Source organism: Artemia sp. Qi Xiang Cuo, chromosome 10 (assembly GCF_049724085.1).
Source record: "Artemia sp. Qi Xiang Cuo chromosome 10, ASM4972408v1, whole genome shotgun sequence".
In the NCBI taxonomy this organism is placed as follows: Eukaryota; Metazoa; Arthropoda; class Branchiopoda; order Anostraca; family Artemiidae; genus Artemia; species Artemia sp. Qi Xiang Cuo.
The window spans coordinates 51,781,976-51,796,019 of record NC_142803.1 but is presented as its reverse complement, the minus strand read 5'-3'; the positions used below and the strand labels follow the sequence as shown (position 1 = coordinate 51,796,019).

The 14,044-nt window shown below is 34.7% G+C and overlaps 1 protein-coding gene across 1 annotated transcript in view; it reads left to right on the top strand.

Moving 5' to 3' along the window:
• LOC148947867 (uncharacterized) overlaps positions 1–13,661 on the top strand; it is a 54,442-nt gene extending 40,781 nt beyond the window's left edge. Inside the window, exons 8-9 of the mRNA XM_089095516.1 lie at positions 8,022–8,195; positions 10,281–13,661. Of these exons, the coding sequence (XP_088951642.1) occupies positions 8,022–8,195; positions 10,281–12,562 (2,456 nt within the window). The 3' untranslated portion in view covers positions 12,563–13,661. The remainder of the gene's footprint in view (positions 1–8,021; positions 8,196–10,280) is intronic.
• The last annotated feature ends 383 nt before the right edge of the window (positions 13,662–14,044 follow it).

Below are 14,044 nucleotides of genomic sequence, written 5' to 3'. Positions count from 1 at the left end.
TGTATATCTTATAAATAAAAATATTCTACTCTACTCTAACTCAAAGGAGCACCCAAATACACCCATCCAACAGAGGATACGTAAGTAGGAGGGCTGTGGCCCGGACCCTCTTCCGAAATTCTGAATTTTAACTAAAACACAGGGGCCGTTGAATTTGAATAAGTGGCTTTTTTAAAGCACAAAAAAATAGTGTAACGAGCAAGAAATGGAGAATGGTACAGCCCCTCTCATTTTTGGAATAATTTTTGTTTGTTGAAGTTTTAATCTTGCTCCTTCCGTAACAAAGACAAAAATAAACCTAAAAATGAAGAACGGGACTACGGTCCGTAGACGGAAAAAATAAACTAAAACGATGGATATTTCGCCTGTATAAACCAATGCGTCTGCAGTGCTAAATATAGAAGAAAGTAAATAAAAAAACTAAAGATAATGTCTAAAATAATCTATACAATTAAATAAAATCTAAAACTAAAAACAATAAAAAAAGAAGCGACAAACCAGTATCTGTATTTTTACAATTAGTACTACTGTGGTTCAACACCAAAGAGTATTTCTCTATATATAGTAATGGTCTATAAACAATTACTTGTGACTTCAGTGAACACACAGAAGCAACTGGATACAAAAATAAAGAAAATGAATATTAAATTGATAATTTTGTTGTTAAATGATATTTTTGTTGGCAGTTAACGCTGAAATTCTTCTGTTCTTGTGTTAAGATCTTATTAGCATTATTAACAATATTATCATTTTTAAGAATGATGGATTAAATTGAGTCAATATTTAAATTATCCGTTAGCAAAAATATGTCTTTTCGTCTCTAACCCATTTTTTTATGCCTCTGTCGTTAGAAATGGCTATCGCCTCCTCAATTTCTACACAATGATCAGGGTGGTAGAAAGTGTGTTCTGCCAAATCAGAAACGAAAGTATCAATTTTAGAGCCTTATTGATTGAATTATGATGCTAATAAACCGTTTCACAAGCTGTTGGTGGGTTCGGCCAATGTAAAATTTTCCACAAGAATAAGGAATGCTATAGACACCACTCCCTAAATTCCCACGATTCCGATTCTTCCAAGAATTCAGAAAGTTACTGAATGGTCTAATTGATTCAAGGCAAGCATCAATGTTATATTTACGTAAATTTTGTTTTTTTTTGACCTATACCAGGTACTTATGTTAAAGAGATATAAGTATTAGTCATTTTCGAGTCGGAAGACTTTGGCAATTTGTTTATTTTTTTATTATGTTTACTCTGTCTGTTTTCTATTATTTCATTTACGAATTTAATTGTAACAGCCAAACTGTTTATTTTGTAACAACCTAACTGTTACAAAATAAGATGTCTTTTAAATGAACCAAAATATTGACTAGGACAGCTTCTAAAAGCCTGTAAGTAAAGTAAATATGACGGCACTAGACCCTCAAGGTCCAAACCGGCAATGCTGGTCTCCATTTCGTGGCTCTTCAGCCAGGAAGTGCAATGGGGGGTTGAGGGCCAGCCATCCTGTGCTTTCACAAACCCTTCCTGCTTACCTTCCCCAGATTTCTCCAGGTACCCATTTACAGCGGTGTCGACTCTGGCTGAGCTTACAGAGTCACACCATTGACGCCCCCCCCCCAAACCAATTACTGGCTGTTTTTTACCTTGTTCTGGCCGCAGTCCGGTTTGTTTTTGGTATTCATTTTGATATTTTCCTCTCTCCCTGGGCGTTGTCATGGCCGGCCAGTTCGGTTTTAGATCTTTTATGTTTCTTACTTTCAGTTAAAAAAATGTTGTTTTTTACTTAAATTTCTGATCCTTTCCATAAATCTAGTCTAAAAATTACCTCCCTCTCCGTCCCTCTATCGCGAAAAATTTACCATACCTGCAAATTCCCCTTGGATACCTCTCCCCACGTATATGCATATATGACTGAACAGCTAAAGACAATGAAAGCAAAAATCGTATATGATTTCCGGATTTTGTCACTTTTTGTCACTGATAAAGGGCAGTAGAACTTTCTACTTTTGTTCGATTGAGCTACCTCTTGATCTTCTAGAGCCATTAGCTCGATAAGATCACCCCTGGGGAGAAAATACAAAAAAGCACGGATCATTGGTCATTCTTCTAGGAAAAAAATATGCAAAATTCTACATTTTTGAGACGGAAGCTTGAAGCTTCCGTCTCAAAAACCGTCGGAAGCTTCTTCAATATGCTGAATATGATGGTGTTATTTTCATTGAGATCTTCCGACTTTTGGGAGTAGTCCCACATTTTTTCGAAAATCAGACACATTTTCTCATGCTCTTAGCTTCTGACGGGTAACATTAAACTTAATAAATTTTATATATTCCGAATCACCATAACAAGCTTATATTTATTGTTATTAAAATTGTTTTGTTTTTAAGTTTTGTTTACGAGTGGGTGAAGGTGTTCCTGACTGACAGTTCGTTACAACGAACTGTTTGGCCAATAAAGTGACGACAAAATAGCAAAATAGGATATAGATTAGTCTTAATAATATGTTTTTTTAGACAAGTCAATTAAGTAACAACTTGAATTGTTTATTCTTCAGTGAATGATAAGCATGTAAATGCTTAGTTTAGATTTTATCTATTCAGTGATGTATATATTTCTTTTCAATTCCTACTTGATAACAAAATATTAGAGTTTCATTCTTACATTTCTCACAAATTCAAAAACTTGTCAGACCTGAAACATATCTTTTATAAGCTGCATAAATACACATATTAATATCTTCTAGGTATTTTTATGGCTTTTCCTATGGTATCAAGATTAATTTTATCCATAATGTTATTCCTTTTCAATTCCTTAGCTACAAAGAACCGGAAACTGCTTCCCCAATGTTACTCCAACTACTCAAACTCCAAACTACCCAATGACATATTTTTGTAAGAACCGTGAAGCATACTGTTTTTCTTTTCAAGTATCTTGTGACTTTGACATTTATACAGCTAGAAAAAAAAACCCACAAAAACTACTAGGCGAAGCATTCTGACGGTTCCTAGCAATTGTTTAGGTTTGGCTAAGCAGAGGATGGTTCAGAGTTGAATTTTGTGTTATTCACTTTTTTTTGTCACTTTTTCTTTCCAGTTTACTGCCAAGTAATGGTGGTGTTTGTCTTTTGCTACAGTGATCAGGAATGTCGTGCTTTCTAGAACTGCATGATAGTATATTCTTCTTTGCTCATTTTCTGCTGATTGTTCACACATTCCTTATTGTCAAACTTGTTGCTGGCTAACTACTAAAACCTGTTTTTTTTCTGAAAAATTGAGTTCCTGAGTTTTCCTAATTTTTGAAAACATATATAGCTGTTTAAGTTTCCAGTGAACCAGTTTATTGAATCAGGTTTCATTTGTGTTGTCCTTGGCACTTCAAATTTTGATTTCTATTTGGTTAGTAAGAAATTTTTTATGTCTGTTTGTACTGTATTTGGAAATGCAAATGTTTGTAAAATAGTTTAGTAAAGCTATTTTAAAAACACAATGGTTTGAGTTAATCAACTTTTTATCTTTTCCGTCTTACTGAACCTCACTCTTGACTCTTGCTGATGATTCTCAAGAAAAACCGTCCTTTTCTAAGTATAGTAAAACAAATCAAGTATTGAAATTTGCTGTCTTCTATTCTAACAAGAATTTAAAATTAACAGCAAAATCGAGAAAACATTCAGAAAGGGAAGCATCTCGTTTCTGAGATTTTGCTCCCTTTTGGTAACCTGCCTACACGCTTTTTTTCATAGTTCACTTTTAGTTCAACTTTCCTCTCAAATTGTCCCGAAAGTTTAAACCTAATACTTTGTTTTGAGTTATTGCTGATACGCCCTTTTGTTAGCCTGTATACAAATAGTGCGTTTCAATTTAATTCAACATCCTCAGCATTTCTTGAAAATTTCTCTGTAGTAGCCTTAGACGAATAGTAGTATTAGTTGTGGCATTAGAAGCAGTAGTAGCTTTAGTATGCGTATAATACCTTTGGTTAGCTCAACATCCCTCTTAACATACACTGAAAGTTTCATCTTTATCCTTAAAACTGTTTCTAAGAGATATATGTTATGTCTTTTGAATAACCTGCATCGACATAATTTATTTCGATTTATTTCAACATCCCCCTCAAAATCCCCTGGAAGTTTCACCATAATACTTTTATATTAGTGGTGGTAGTAGTAGTAGTAATCGTAATCGTGGCAATAGTATTAGTAACAGTTGTAGTTGTAGTACCAGTTTTAGTAGTAATATGCACATAGTGCCTTTTGGTTAGTTCAATATCCCCTGCAACATGACCTGAAAGTTTCCACTTGATACTTTAAGCCTTTCCTAAGATATTACTTATTTATCTCTTTGACAACTTCTATCTGTAGTGTGTTAGTTGAAACTTCCCCTAAACATTTTCGGAAAGTTTCAGTTAATACCATTAGCCTCACTCACATCAGTAATCGTCGTAGCAGTAGTACACAAAGGTGCCCCTTTGTTAGTTGAATATGCGCCTCAAAACACCCTGAAAGTTCCAAGTTAATGCTTTAAGCTGTTACTGAGGTATTGCTTGTACGGTCTTTTGACAATCTACAGGCTCGTAGTGTCTTAACTCCCTTCATAACCCACGATGAAAGTTGCAACTTGATGTCCTAAACAGCTCCTGGAATATTGCTGATACGTCATTTTGACAATGTGCATGAACATTTAGTTCAGCATCCTCTCAATACTCCCTGAAATTTTCACACTAACACCCTTAGTTTTAGGAATAGTAGTAGTAGTAGTAGTAGTAGTAGTAGTAGTAGTGGTAGCATACAAATATTACCTGTTTCTTAGTTCAACATCCCCCACAACAACCCCTGTAAATTTCAACTTCATACCCAAACTGCTCTTAAGATATTGCTGACACGCCCTTTTTGACAAGCTGCATTCAAACAGTGGTCTTATTTAGTCTAACTTCCCCCTCCGTATTTCCTTAAATTTTTATCTTCACACCATTAGCCTTAGGGGTATTAGTCACGAAAGGAGTAGTAGAAGTATTAGTGGTAGTAGTATTACTAGTAGTAGTATTGCCAACCTGCATGCACATAGTGTGCTTTAATTAATTTAACTTCTCCCTTGACATTTCCTGAAATTTTCACCTTATTACCGTTAGCCATAGTAGTATTCCCAATAGAAGTAGTTGTTCTAGCAATAGTATTAGTAGTATAGTAGTTGTAGTAGTAGCAGTGTTTAACCTTAGTGGTTTTTGGAGAAAGCTTGTGCCACTTTTTGGATCCTCCTTGTCTTATTTGTATTTCGAGTCTAAAGATCTCTTGTAGCCTGCACCTTTTTCAATTTGAAGTTTTTGTTTATTAAACATTAGCGTTAATATTGCTGTGTCCATAACCTAAGAAGAAAACTGGGTTGCAGAAAAACGCCAGAGGAGACAGATTCTTTCGGAAATTTTTAGGATTGTCAATTTAACTGATTCCTAAAAGATGCTTTCCCCTTGTTCTGTGTACTTTCTTTGAAATAATTTAGAATTTCTTTTGGAGGGGAGGGGGCACTTTTCCTCTAGTTGGCTACCCACTAAATAATATAACTTTTATCAAAGCCTAAAAATCTGACAGATTAACTCAATAAAATTTTATAAGCAATTTAATATTGTACTACTTTTGGAATATATGGCTCTAAAACATTCCCAAAAATGCTGCCGTCTTCAAAAAATAGTGGTATACCCTACTTTCCCTCATTAAAAAAGTCCACTATCTTTAGGGAGTTTATCAACGGATTAAGTTAGTCAAAAGATGCTCTATCCTAGTCTAAAATTCCAAGAGTTTTTCACCAAAATGGACCTGCTCAAAAGAAGGAGGAGTAATGATATCATCATTCTGCACAAGTTTTCAAAAAATGATGGAATTTTCAATTTGATCACAATTAGCTCTAGCACACCAACTCGAGGGTGACTGAGAATTCTTAAAGGATCATTTTAGTATATAGACAAGAAGGAATTTCTTCCACAATAGATTCGTTCTAAGTGAAGAGTGATATGACTTCCTTGTACTATTCTTTATTTTCACCGTACCCTTTCGTATAGAATGGGCTGTCGTAGAAACTTGAGGAAGATCTTTTGATCCTGGGTCTCAAAAGGCTAAGGGTATTGAAGTTAAACTTTCATGGGATGTTAAGCCAAATCAAACCCCACTGTGGGCAAAAAGTGTTTATCAGTAATATCTGAGGAACGACTTGGGGAAATTTTTACTTAGTTGAAATTTTCAGAGCTACTTTCCGGGGAAAACTTATGGGGATGTAAAACTAAATCAGAAGACACCTTGAGTATGCATGTAGTCAAAAGGACGCATCAGCAATATCTCAGAAGTGACTGAGGGTGTTATGTTGAAACTCAATACTACTAGTGCCACTATTTTTTTCTGCTACTACTTCTACTATTGAGCTAAATCAAAAGCTTAAGTGCCTTCTTCTTGTGAAAATGACACAGATGTAATTATTTCAGGAACAGAACAGAGAATTAAGTTGAAGCTTTCACTCAGATTTGATTGAGATTTAAAACAAAATCAAAAGGCAATATGTGCATGTAGATTGTCAAAGTGTCGTTACAGCAATATCTCAGGAGCGGCAGAGGGTATTGCGTCGGTACTTTCAGGGCTGCTACTACTACCAATACTTCTGCTAATATGCAAATAAATCAAGAATTTCAGTGCATCCGGGTCGTCAAAATGACATAGATGCGATACTCCAAAAACAGACCAGGGTACTAAGTTGAAACTTCAAAGTCAAGTTGATGGTGAAATAAAACTAAGTCAAAACGCACTGTGTATCAAAATTATAAAAAAAACTGCGTCTGTGCAATATCTCTGGAACAACTAAGCGTATTACGTTGAAACTGTCAGGGCACGTTTTGGGTGTGTTTAACTAAACGAGAAAACCTTTTGTATCAAATGTTGCTAAAAAGGCATATCTGTGATATCTCAGGGACGGCTAAGGGTAGTAAGTGGAAATTAACTGGACATGATGAGGGGGATTTCGAACTGAATCAAAAGAAACTATGTATATCCAGATTTCAAAAGGGTGCATCTGGAATGACTGGTATTAAGTTGAAATTTTCGGAGACTGCTGAGGTGGATGTTGAACTAAATCAAACACTGTGTGCTTTCAGGCTGTTGAAAGGTCTTATCAGCAATATATCAGGAACTGCTGACGGTACTAAGTTGAAACTTTCAGTTCCTCTACTGCTACTTCCAAAAGTTAACAACTTATGACTGTTACTACTTGTGGCTGTTTCTTTTATTACCACTTTAATTTGTAAACGTAACAAAAATAATATTGTCTACCTTAACTCTTAAACTACCATGTATTTCTTGTTTCATTTTCATTATCTATAGCTGGTTTTTACACAAAATTATTTGTAAAAAATTTTATACTTGGGCTAATTTATTGTCACAGTTGGTAGCAAAATCAAAATTACGCAAGAATGCAGTGCCAATTGTATACGCTGTTCAGAATTTTCTCGAATTGAACACTGATCAACTTTCAGTAATAAAATTCTTGATTGGCCAATCAAAGTCAAGAGTTCATGCATAATTTTTTTTTATAACTGTTCAATATGGAAGCTTGAAACAGTAGTTTTCTGTCTGTAACAGGAATCTGAGAAAAGAATAGAAAAGGTAGTATTGATAGAGAATAGCTCGGGACAAATTTGTTGTGGTACAAACTTTTCAAGCTGATTTCCGGTCAATTTTATTTTCCATTTCCGAAATAAAAGTATGACGTCAAAGTTCAGAAAACCCCATGTTATTATTAAACTTTGGTTTGTCTTATTGACAGATATGACAAGGATGTGTGTCGAACAATTGAAAAAAAATCAATTATGAAAAAAGTAATGATTCTGATCTTGGATTCAATTCGTTCCGAAGGGAAGTTGTTTATTAGAAACAGTTAGGAAAGACAAGAATGACACTTACCATACCGTACAAAGTCAATTTACAGACTGTGTTTTAAGCAAGGCTACATAACTTTTACTAAGAATCATCTCTTTCATTTCCAGATTTTAAAGTTGATTCTCTATCAAAAAAGAGTGAAAAGAAAGTAAAAAAAGAGTTTCTATCAATAGTTGAATCAACAACGGATGTTCAAGAAAAACCAAATCTGCGACAAAGGAAGGAAAATACCATTTACTTTGAATCTTCCGATTCTGATATAGATGATATCAGTGATGAAGGTATGTCATTTAATTAAAAATATCTTAATTTTCATAGGGGTTCACAGAAAGGTGAATGTTGTTTAAATAAGAATGTCTTGGTTAACGAAGAGGTGAAATTCCCCCTCCCCTTCCTTGAGACTGTTTTCAAGAAACCGTCTACTAAAATAATACTGTTAGCAGTAGCCCAAAAATTAACTTTTATGGCGTGGAGACCGGAGTCTCTTGACCCCTACCCTTCTTTCTAAAAAATGGTGTTTGGGGGGGGGGGCTGTTGACAATAAAGTGTCTTTTATGAGTATTGCGGTGCAATTTGTTTTTCTTGTACTCAACATGGCCAAAAGAGCCACACGCAGTTCTATTATGATTCAAAGAACTATATTTTTTTCCAGTTCAGTTTGTACGGAAAGAGATGCCTTATTTGATTAAAAATTGCATGCTTTATTGTTCTTTTTAAGAGTTTAAAGTTATTGGAAGGCACTCCTTCCTTCAAGATTGGAAGGCCTAACATCAATTCGAGAAGCTTTTCCGGGTGTCTCATTTCTTAGTTATTTGGGCATTTATGTGTCAACCAGAGCTTTCCAGGGGGGGGGGGGGCTCTTGGGACTAAAGCTAGTCGTGGGAAAGGGCTCGTTCCCAGGCCTGGCACTTCCGTTCCAGGAAATTTATATTCTTGGTTCATTTCTAAAGGCAGTCCATCTTTCGCCTTCGTCGTAGCTAGCTGTTCTTGTGCTACCTTATTTTCTCTATGTGTATTCTCACGTTATTTAATAAAGACCATGTACCAACGTTTATCGTCTATCCTTGGAATTTACGTAAACCATTACATCTGCCAATATAAAAAAGGGCATATAGAAAGAACTAAAAAGAGATTTACAGAGTGGTGACAGAAGAGGTTTACACCATTATGTGAATACCATGTTAACTAATAGGCTATTTTAAGACCAAATACTATATTGGTTATAACTAGATTCTTGTACCTACAAAATTGCAGCCGCCTGAAACTAGTATTGTTTTCGTTTCCTATACCAAATTCCCCTAGGTTAAGATACCATCTATACTTATGTCTACCGACCTTAGCATTAAAATTCCCTATTAAAAATATCTTGCTTTTACCTGTTACCCTGACTATGTGTTTCTATAGCTATTAATCTGAATTATTACTATTTCCATCAGTTGGTTTTACAAGGGTATAAACAACTATGACTGATACCCTGCACATTTTAGTTATGAAATCAGCGAGTAGCATTCTATTATTAATACCTTCTCCACCGAAAAAAGACTTGGCAACCTCCTTATTCATCATGAGCCCTACTCCCTGCCTATGCATCCCATTTCTCCCGCCTTAGTAAATAAATTCTATATTATCTAGTTTCATGTTTCCTACCCCTGTATGTTTTCTACCCATGTTTCCTACCCGATATGAGTTTCTGAAACTTCTAATAAGTCCCGTTTGAATCGTCTGTGTTTGTCTGTCAAAATGTTGATACGAAAATTAATTTTTTACATTAAAGTTACAAAGTTACGTTGCTTTTAAAGTTACAATTTTCATATTTTGTAACTGACTGAAACTGTCTTTGCCTATGTTTTGCCCGTGCTTAGTGATTCTCTTCTATCAATAAGAGTTGCAATCCTGCAGAGACAATCTCAAGTGTATAACCTCCGACTCATTATATTCATGTCTACAAACATTATGCTCCTACTAGGATAACGTAGCTAAGAAGATATTTTCCTACCCCCCCCCCCCGCAAAAAACACCAAAACAAACCAAACTCAAAACAATCATCCGTTCATCAGTTCATCAAATTCATCATCAAAAGACAGCCCGGTGTTTAACAATTAATAAAATATTAATGTTTTCGTTATTTTGAACTTGCCTATCGTTAGCTTTTTAACTGTTGCCACATTCAAGAGCCTTTACTATTTTTTACCAAATCTTAAGGAAAAGTAATTTTGCAGCTTTGGGAGTTAGATTAATCGCCAAAAACCTAGTCCCGAAGCTGAATGTTTGTTGAAGTTGTCTTAGACTATTTTCACTGAAGTTGTCTTAGAGCACCCATATGATTTCTCATAATAATCATGTCTTTAGTTTCTTCTTTTTTTTAGAAATGGATAGATACAGTGAAGAAGCTTATGAAGTGATGTCCTGTGACGAATCTGGCCCTGAAAAAATTCCAGGAGTGATGCCTCCAAAGAGCTCTATTGGTCACATTAAGGCGATAAATCGCTCTAACGACAAAAGACTGTTACAGCCTGAGGAAGTTGCTTTGAAATCCTTTGGTTCACGGTGGAACGAAATGTCACTTTGGTTAAAAAAAAAGCCGAGTATAGAGCCTTCAGAAAACACTCACATTTGCAAAATTTGCAGTGAGTCCTTTTCCATCCGTATTTCACTTTTAAATCATATGGAAGGTCATGATGAAATAGAAATTCAGCAATGTCAGTTTTACCGTTCAGAATTCAAGAAAAAGTGCAATCTTGATTGTCGTTTCGAAACTCAAAATGGGACAAGAGATAGTTCTTATGAGTGCACTATCTGCAAAAAAACATACGCCATTCGTAAATTATTCACAAATCATATGCGATGGCACAGGCAGTTACTACGTGCGACTGCACTAAAAAATAAATCTGCTTCTGCTGTGCAACCTTCAGAAAATTCAGATGTTGAACCTACAAGTAATTCAGAACCACTAACAAATAACATCGTTAGAGAAAGTAATTTTAATGAGTTCGGTATTTGCAAAAAGGCCTACGTCCAACGTAGGTCACTCTTAGGACACTTGCGAAAGCATTCTGAACTTCGCAAAAGATTATCCATCAACGATAAGCCATCTAAAAAAATAGAAGCAATTACGAATGTGCGATTTATAATTACGACAAATAATCGATACGAATGTGCTTCATGTGGAAAAACGTCCAAAAACCGTAAATGTTTTTTTCAACACTTTCGAAAACAACACAAACAAACTGAGAATGGCAATGAAGATGAAATGCATCAGTGTCCCTTTTGTCAAACAAATTTTGAAAAGAAGTATCATCTTTGTCGTCATTTGATGACTCACAGAGATGGAAGTAAGTTAAGCTGTAATAAGTGCTCTGAATCTTTTTCCTGGCCCTTTGAGTTAGTGACCCATCTGGAAATGCACAAAAAGACAGAAATTTCTTCTGCTGTTCAATCTTCAGAAAATTCAGATGCGGAACCTACTAGTAATTCAGAACCAGTAACTAATAACATCGTTAGAGAAAGTAGTTTTAATGAGTGCGGTATATGCAAAAACACTTACGTCAAACGTAGATCACTCTTACGTCACGTGCGAAGGCATGTTGAGGGTAGAAAATACTTGTGTTACATATGCGGCTTAGGTTTTTTTAGAAACATAGACCTTAAAATGCATATAAAAAGACATACCGGCGATAAAAATTTCACGTGCGACAAATGCGGAAAGAGTTTCTACAGCATGTATGATTTGAATCAGCATTTGAAAAAGCATGCTACAGAAGAGAGTGGACAGAGACCAGAAAAGGTGTTTGGTTGTGAAATCTGCTACACAAAATTTGAAACGAAGATAGGTTACTCACTGCATATGAAGAAACACAATGAAGGTGCCACACATGAGTGTGGATGTTGTCAAAGAAAGTTTTACACAAGTTACAGGTTAACTGAACATATGAGGACTCATACAGGACAAAAACCGTATGAATGCAAAATATGCAACAATAGTTTTGCTCAAAAACAGGGTTTAAATTACCATATGAAATCTCACAGTGACAAAAGACCTTATAGCTGTGAACTTTGTACCAAAACATTTAAGAAAAAAAGTACGAAGAATGATCATGTAAATACTCACACTGGTAATAGACCTCATAAATGCCAGCAATGTGATATGCGTTTTGGTTCAAGAAAGAGTCTTAAAAAACATAAGAAAGTCCATACGAGGAATCCAGAAAAAAAGAAATTCAGAGAAAAGAAGTACAGCTGTAACATATGCAGCGAAGCATTCGCTGTGTCTGATTATCGTGACAAGCATGTGGCTTTACATACAAATCCTAGCCCTTTCAGCTGTGAGTTCTGCAGTAGAAGTTTCAACTATAAGAAAAATATGGTAGCCCATGTGCAGCGATTACATCCCAGTTGCAATCCATTTAGATGTAAGCTGTGTAGTAAAACTTATGATACCTTTAGGAAAATTGATGTACACATAAACTCTCGTGCTTGTGTAAAAATTGAGAAATCCCACAAGAAGTCGAAAAATGTAGGTAAATCCGTCGAGATGACCGGAAATACGAATGCTGAGAATCTATTTATATGTAATGTTTGTAATGAGGATTTTTTGTCGGTTGAGGAAATTCAAGACCATTTTGACTCTTCCCACAAGCCTTCTAAGTAGAAATTGATCATGGTATTAGTTTGAATAAAATGAGTGAAAAAAAGACTTCTTTTGTTCCTTATATTTGGCCAAAAAGTGATAACCCGTTTTCACATTAAAAAAACTGAAACTGATAAAAAAGGATGAACAATAATTACATCTTAAGTGAAAAGTTAAAGATCAGGATATTGTTTTAAGCTAAATATAGTGCGTCTATTTTTGTTCTATTTTGCCGTCTATATCCTCTTGTTGTTCTAGGTCATGAAACGTGAGGATTTGGTTGATTGTGCCTTATGTACAATTCCTAGAATTTAACATGGTTTCGTTAGATTTTTAGTTGGCTCATCCTTTTTGCTATACGAGAAATTTAGTTTTAGAAAATCAGTTATTAATTTGTTTCCAGAAGTGAAGGTTTATCTTGATTTTATTTACTGTGCATTTTGATATATTATTCAAAATTAATATAATTACTTGTATGGGTTTAGTTGATTGCTTTTAATTGGGTTTCATCCACTGTTTCACAAATTTTTAAATTAACTTTGCTACATTTTATTCATTTCTATTTATTTTTGTCATGATTTATGATTTAAAAATTCGCTGTGTCTGCTTATTTCGACCAACATGTGGCTTTACAACCAAATCCTAACTCTTTCAGTTGCAAGTTTGCGACAAGGGCTGCAACTATAATAAAACTTGATAGTCCATTTGCTGTTTGTGGATCCCACCCACAATTTGTTTAAATGTAAGCTCTGTGGTAATACGTACGATTGTATTAGAAGAAATTATCTTCATATTAGCTCTCGTGCTTGTGACAAAAAGATAAATCTCGTTAAACTCGAAAAACCGGGACAATTCGATCAAGGGTGATGGGAACGTGAACATTGATGAAAGGCAAAACTATTTACTTATAACATTTGTGACGGAAATTTTTTGTCTGTTGAGGACATTCAATGTCATTTAATTCTTCTCATATTATTTTTAAGCACGAATTACCTGTAGTATAAGTTCAGAAATAGGGAATAATGAAATTTTTCTGTACCTTTAATTCGCCTAAAAATTTAATAGTATTTTTTCATAATTCTAAAACTAAAAAAAAAAAAAAAAAAAAAAAAATATGAAAGCTGAAGTACCTGTCCATGAAAGATGAAGGAAAATAAAAACTCTGCAGCTTTTTCCCTCCAGCAAGAACTCGAAGGCTTTTTGCTGTGTTTTATATGCTTCCATTTATGGTTAAAAATCTAGTATTATGTTTATCACTTTTCTCCCCCGATTTCTTGCTGATGGATTGTATATATGTTAATAATAATAAAATGAATTGTAGTTTCCTGCATTTTCAGTTTTTTTCTGATTCACAATTAAAATGGTGGGTCATAATTAAAAATTTTTACAGAATTTAAATATTTAGTCTAAATTTTAGATAGACTGTAGTTTTGTTGCAGAAGTCCTTAATAGTATGTTTACTACGGATTTTTGGTCGGAAAAATCCTCAAAAATGATGACAAT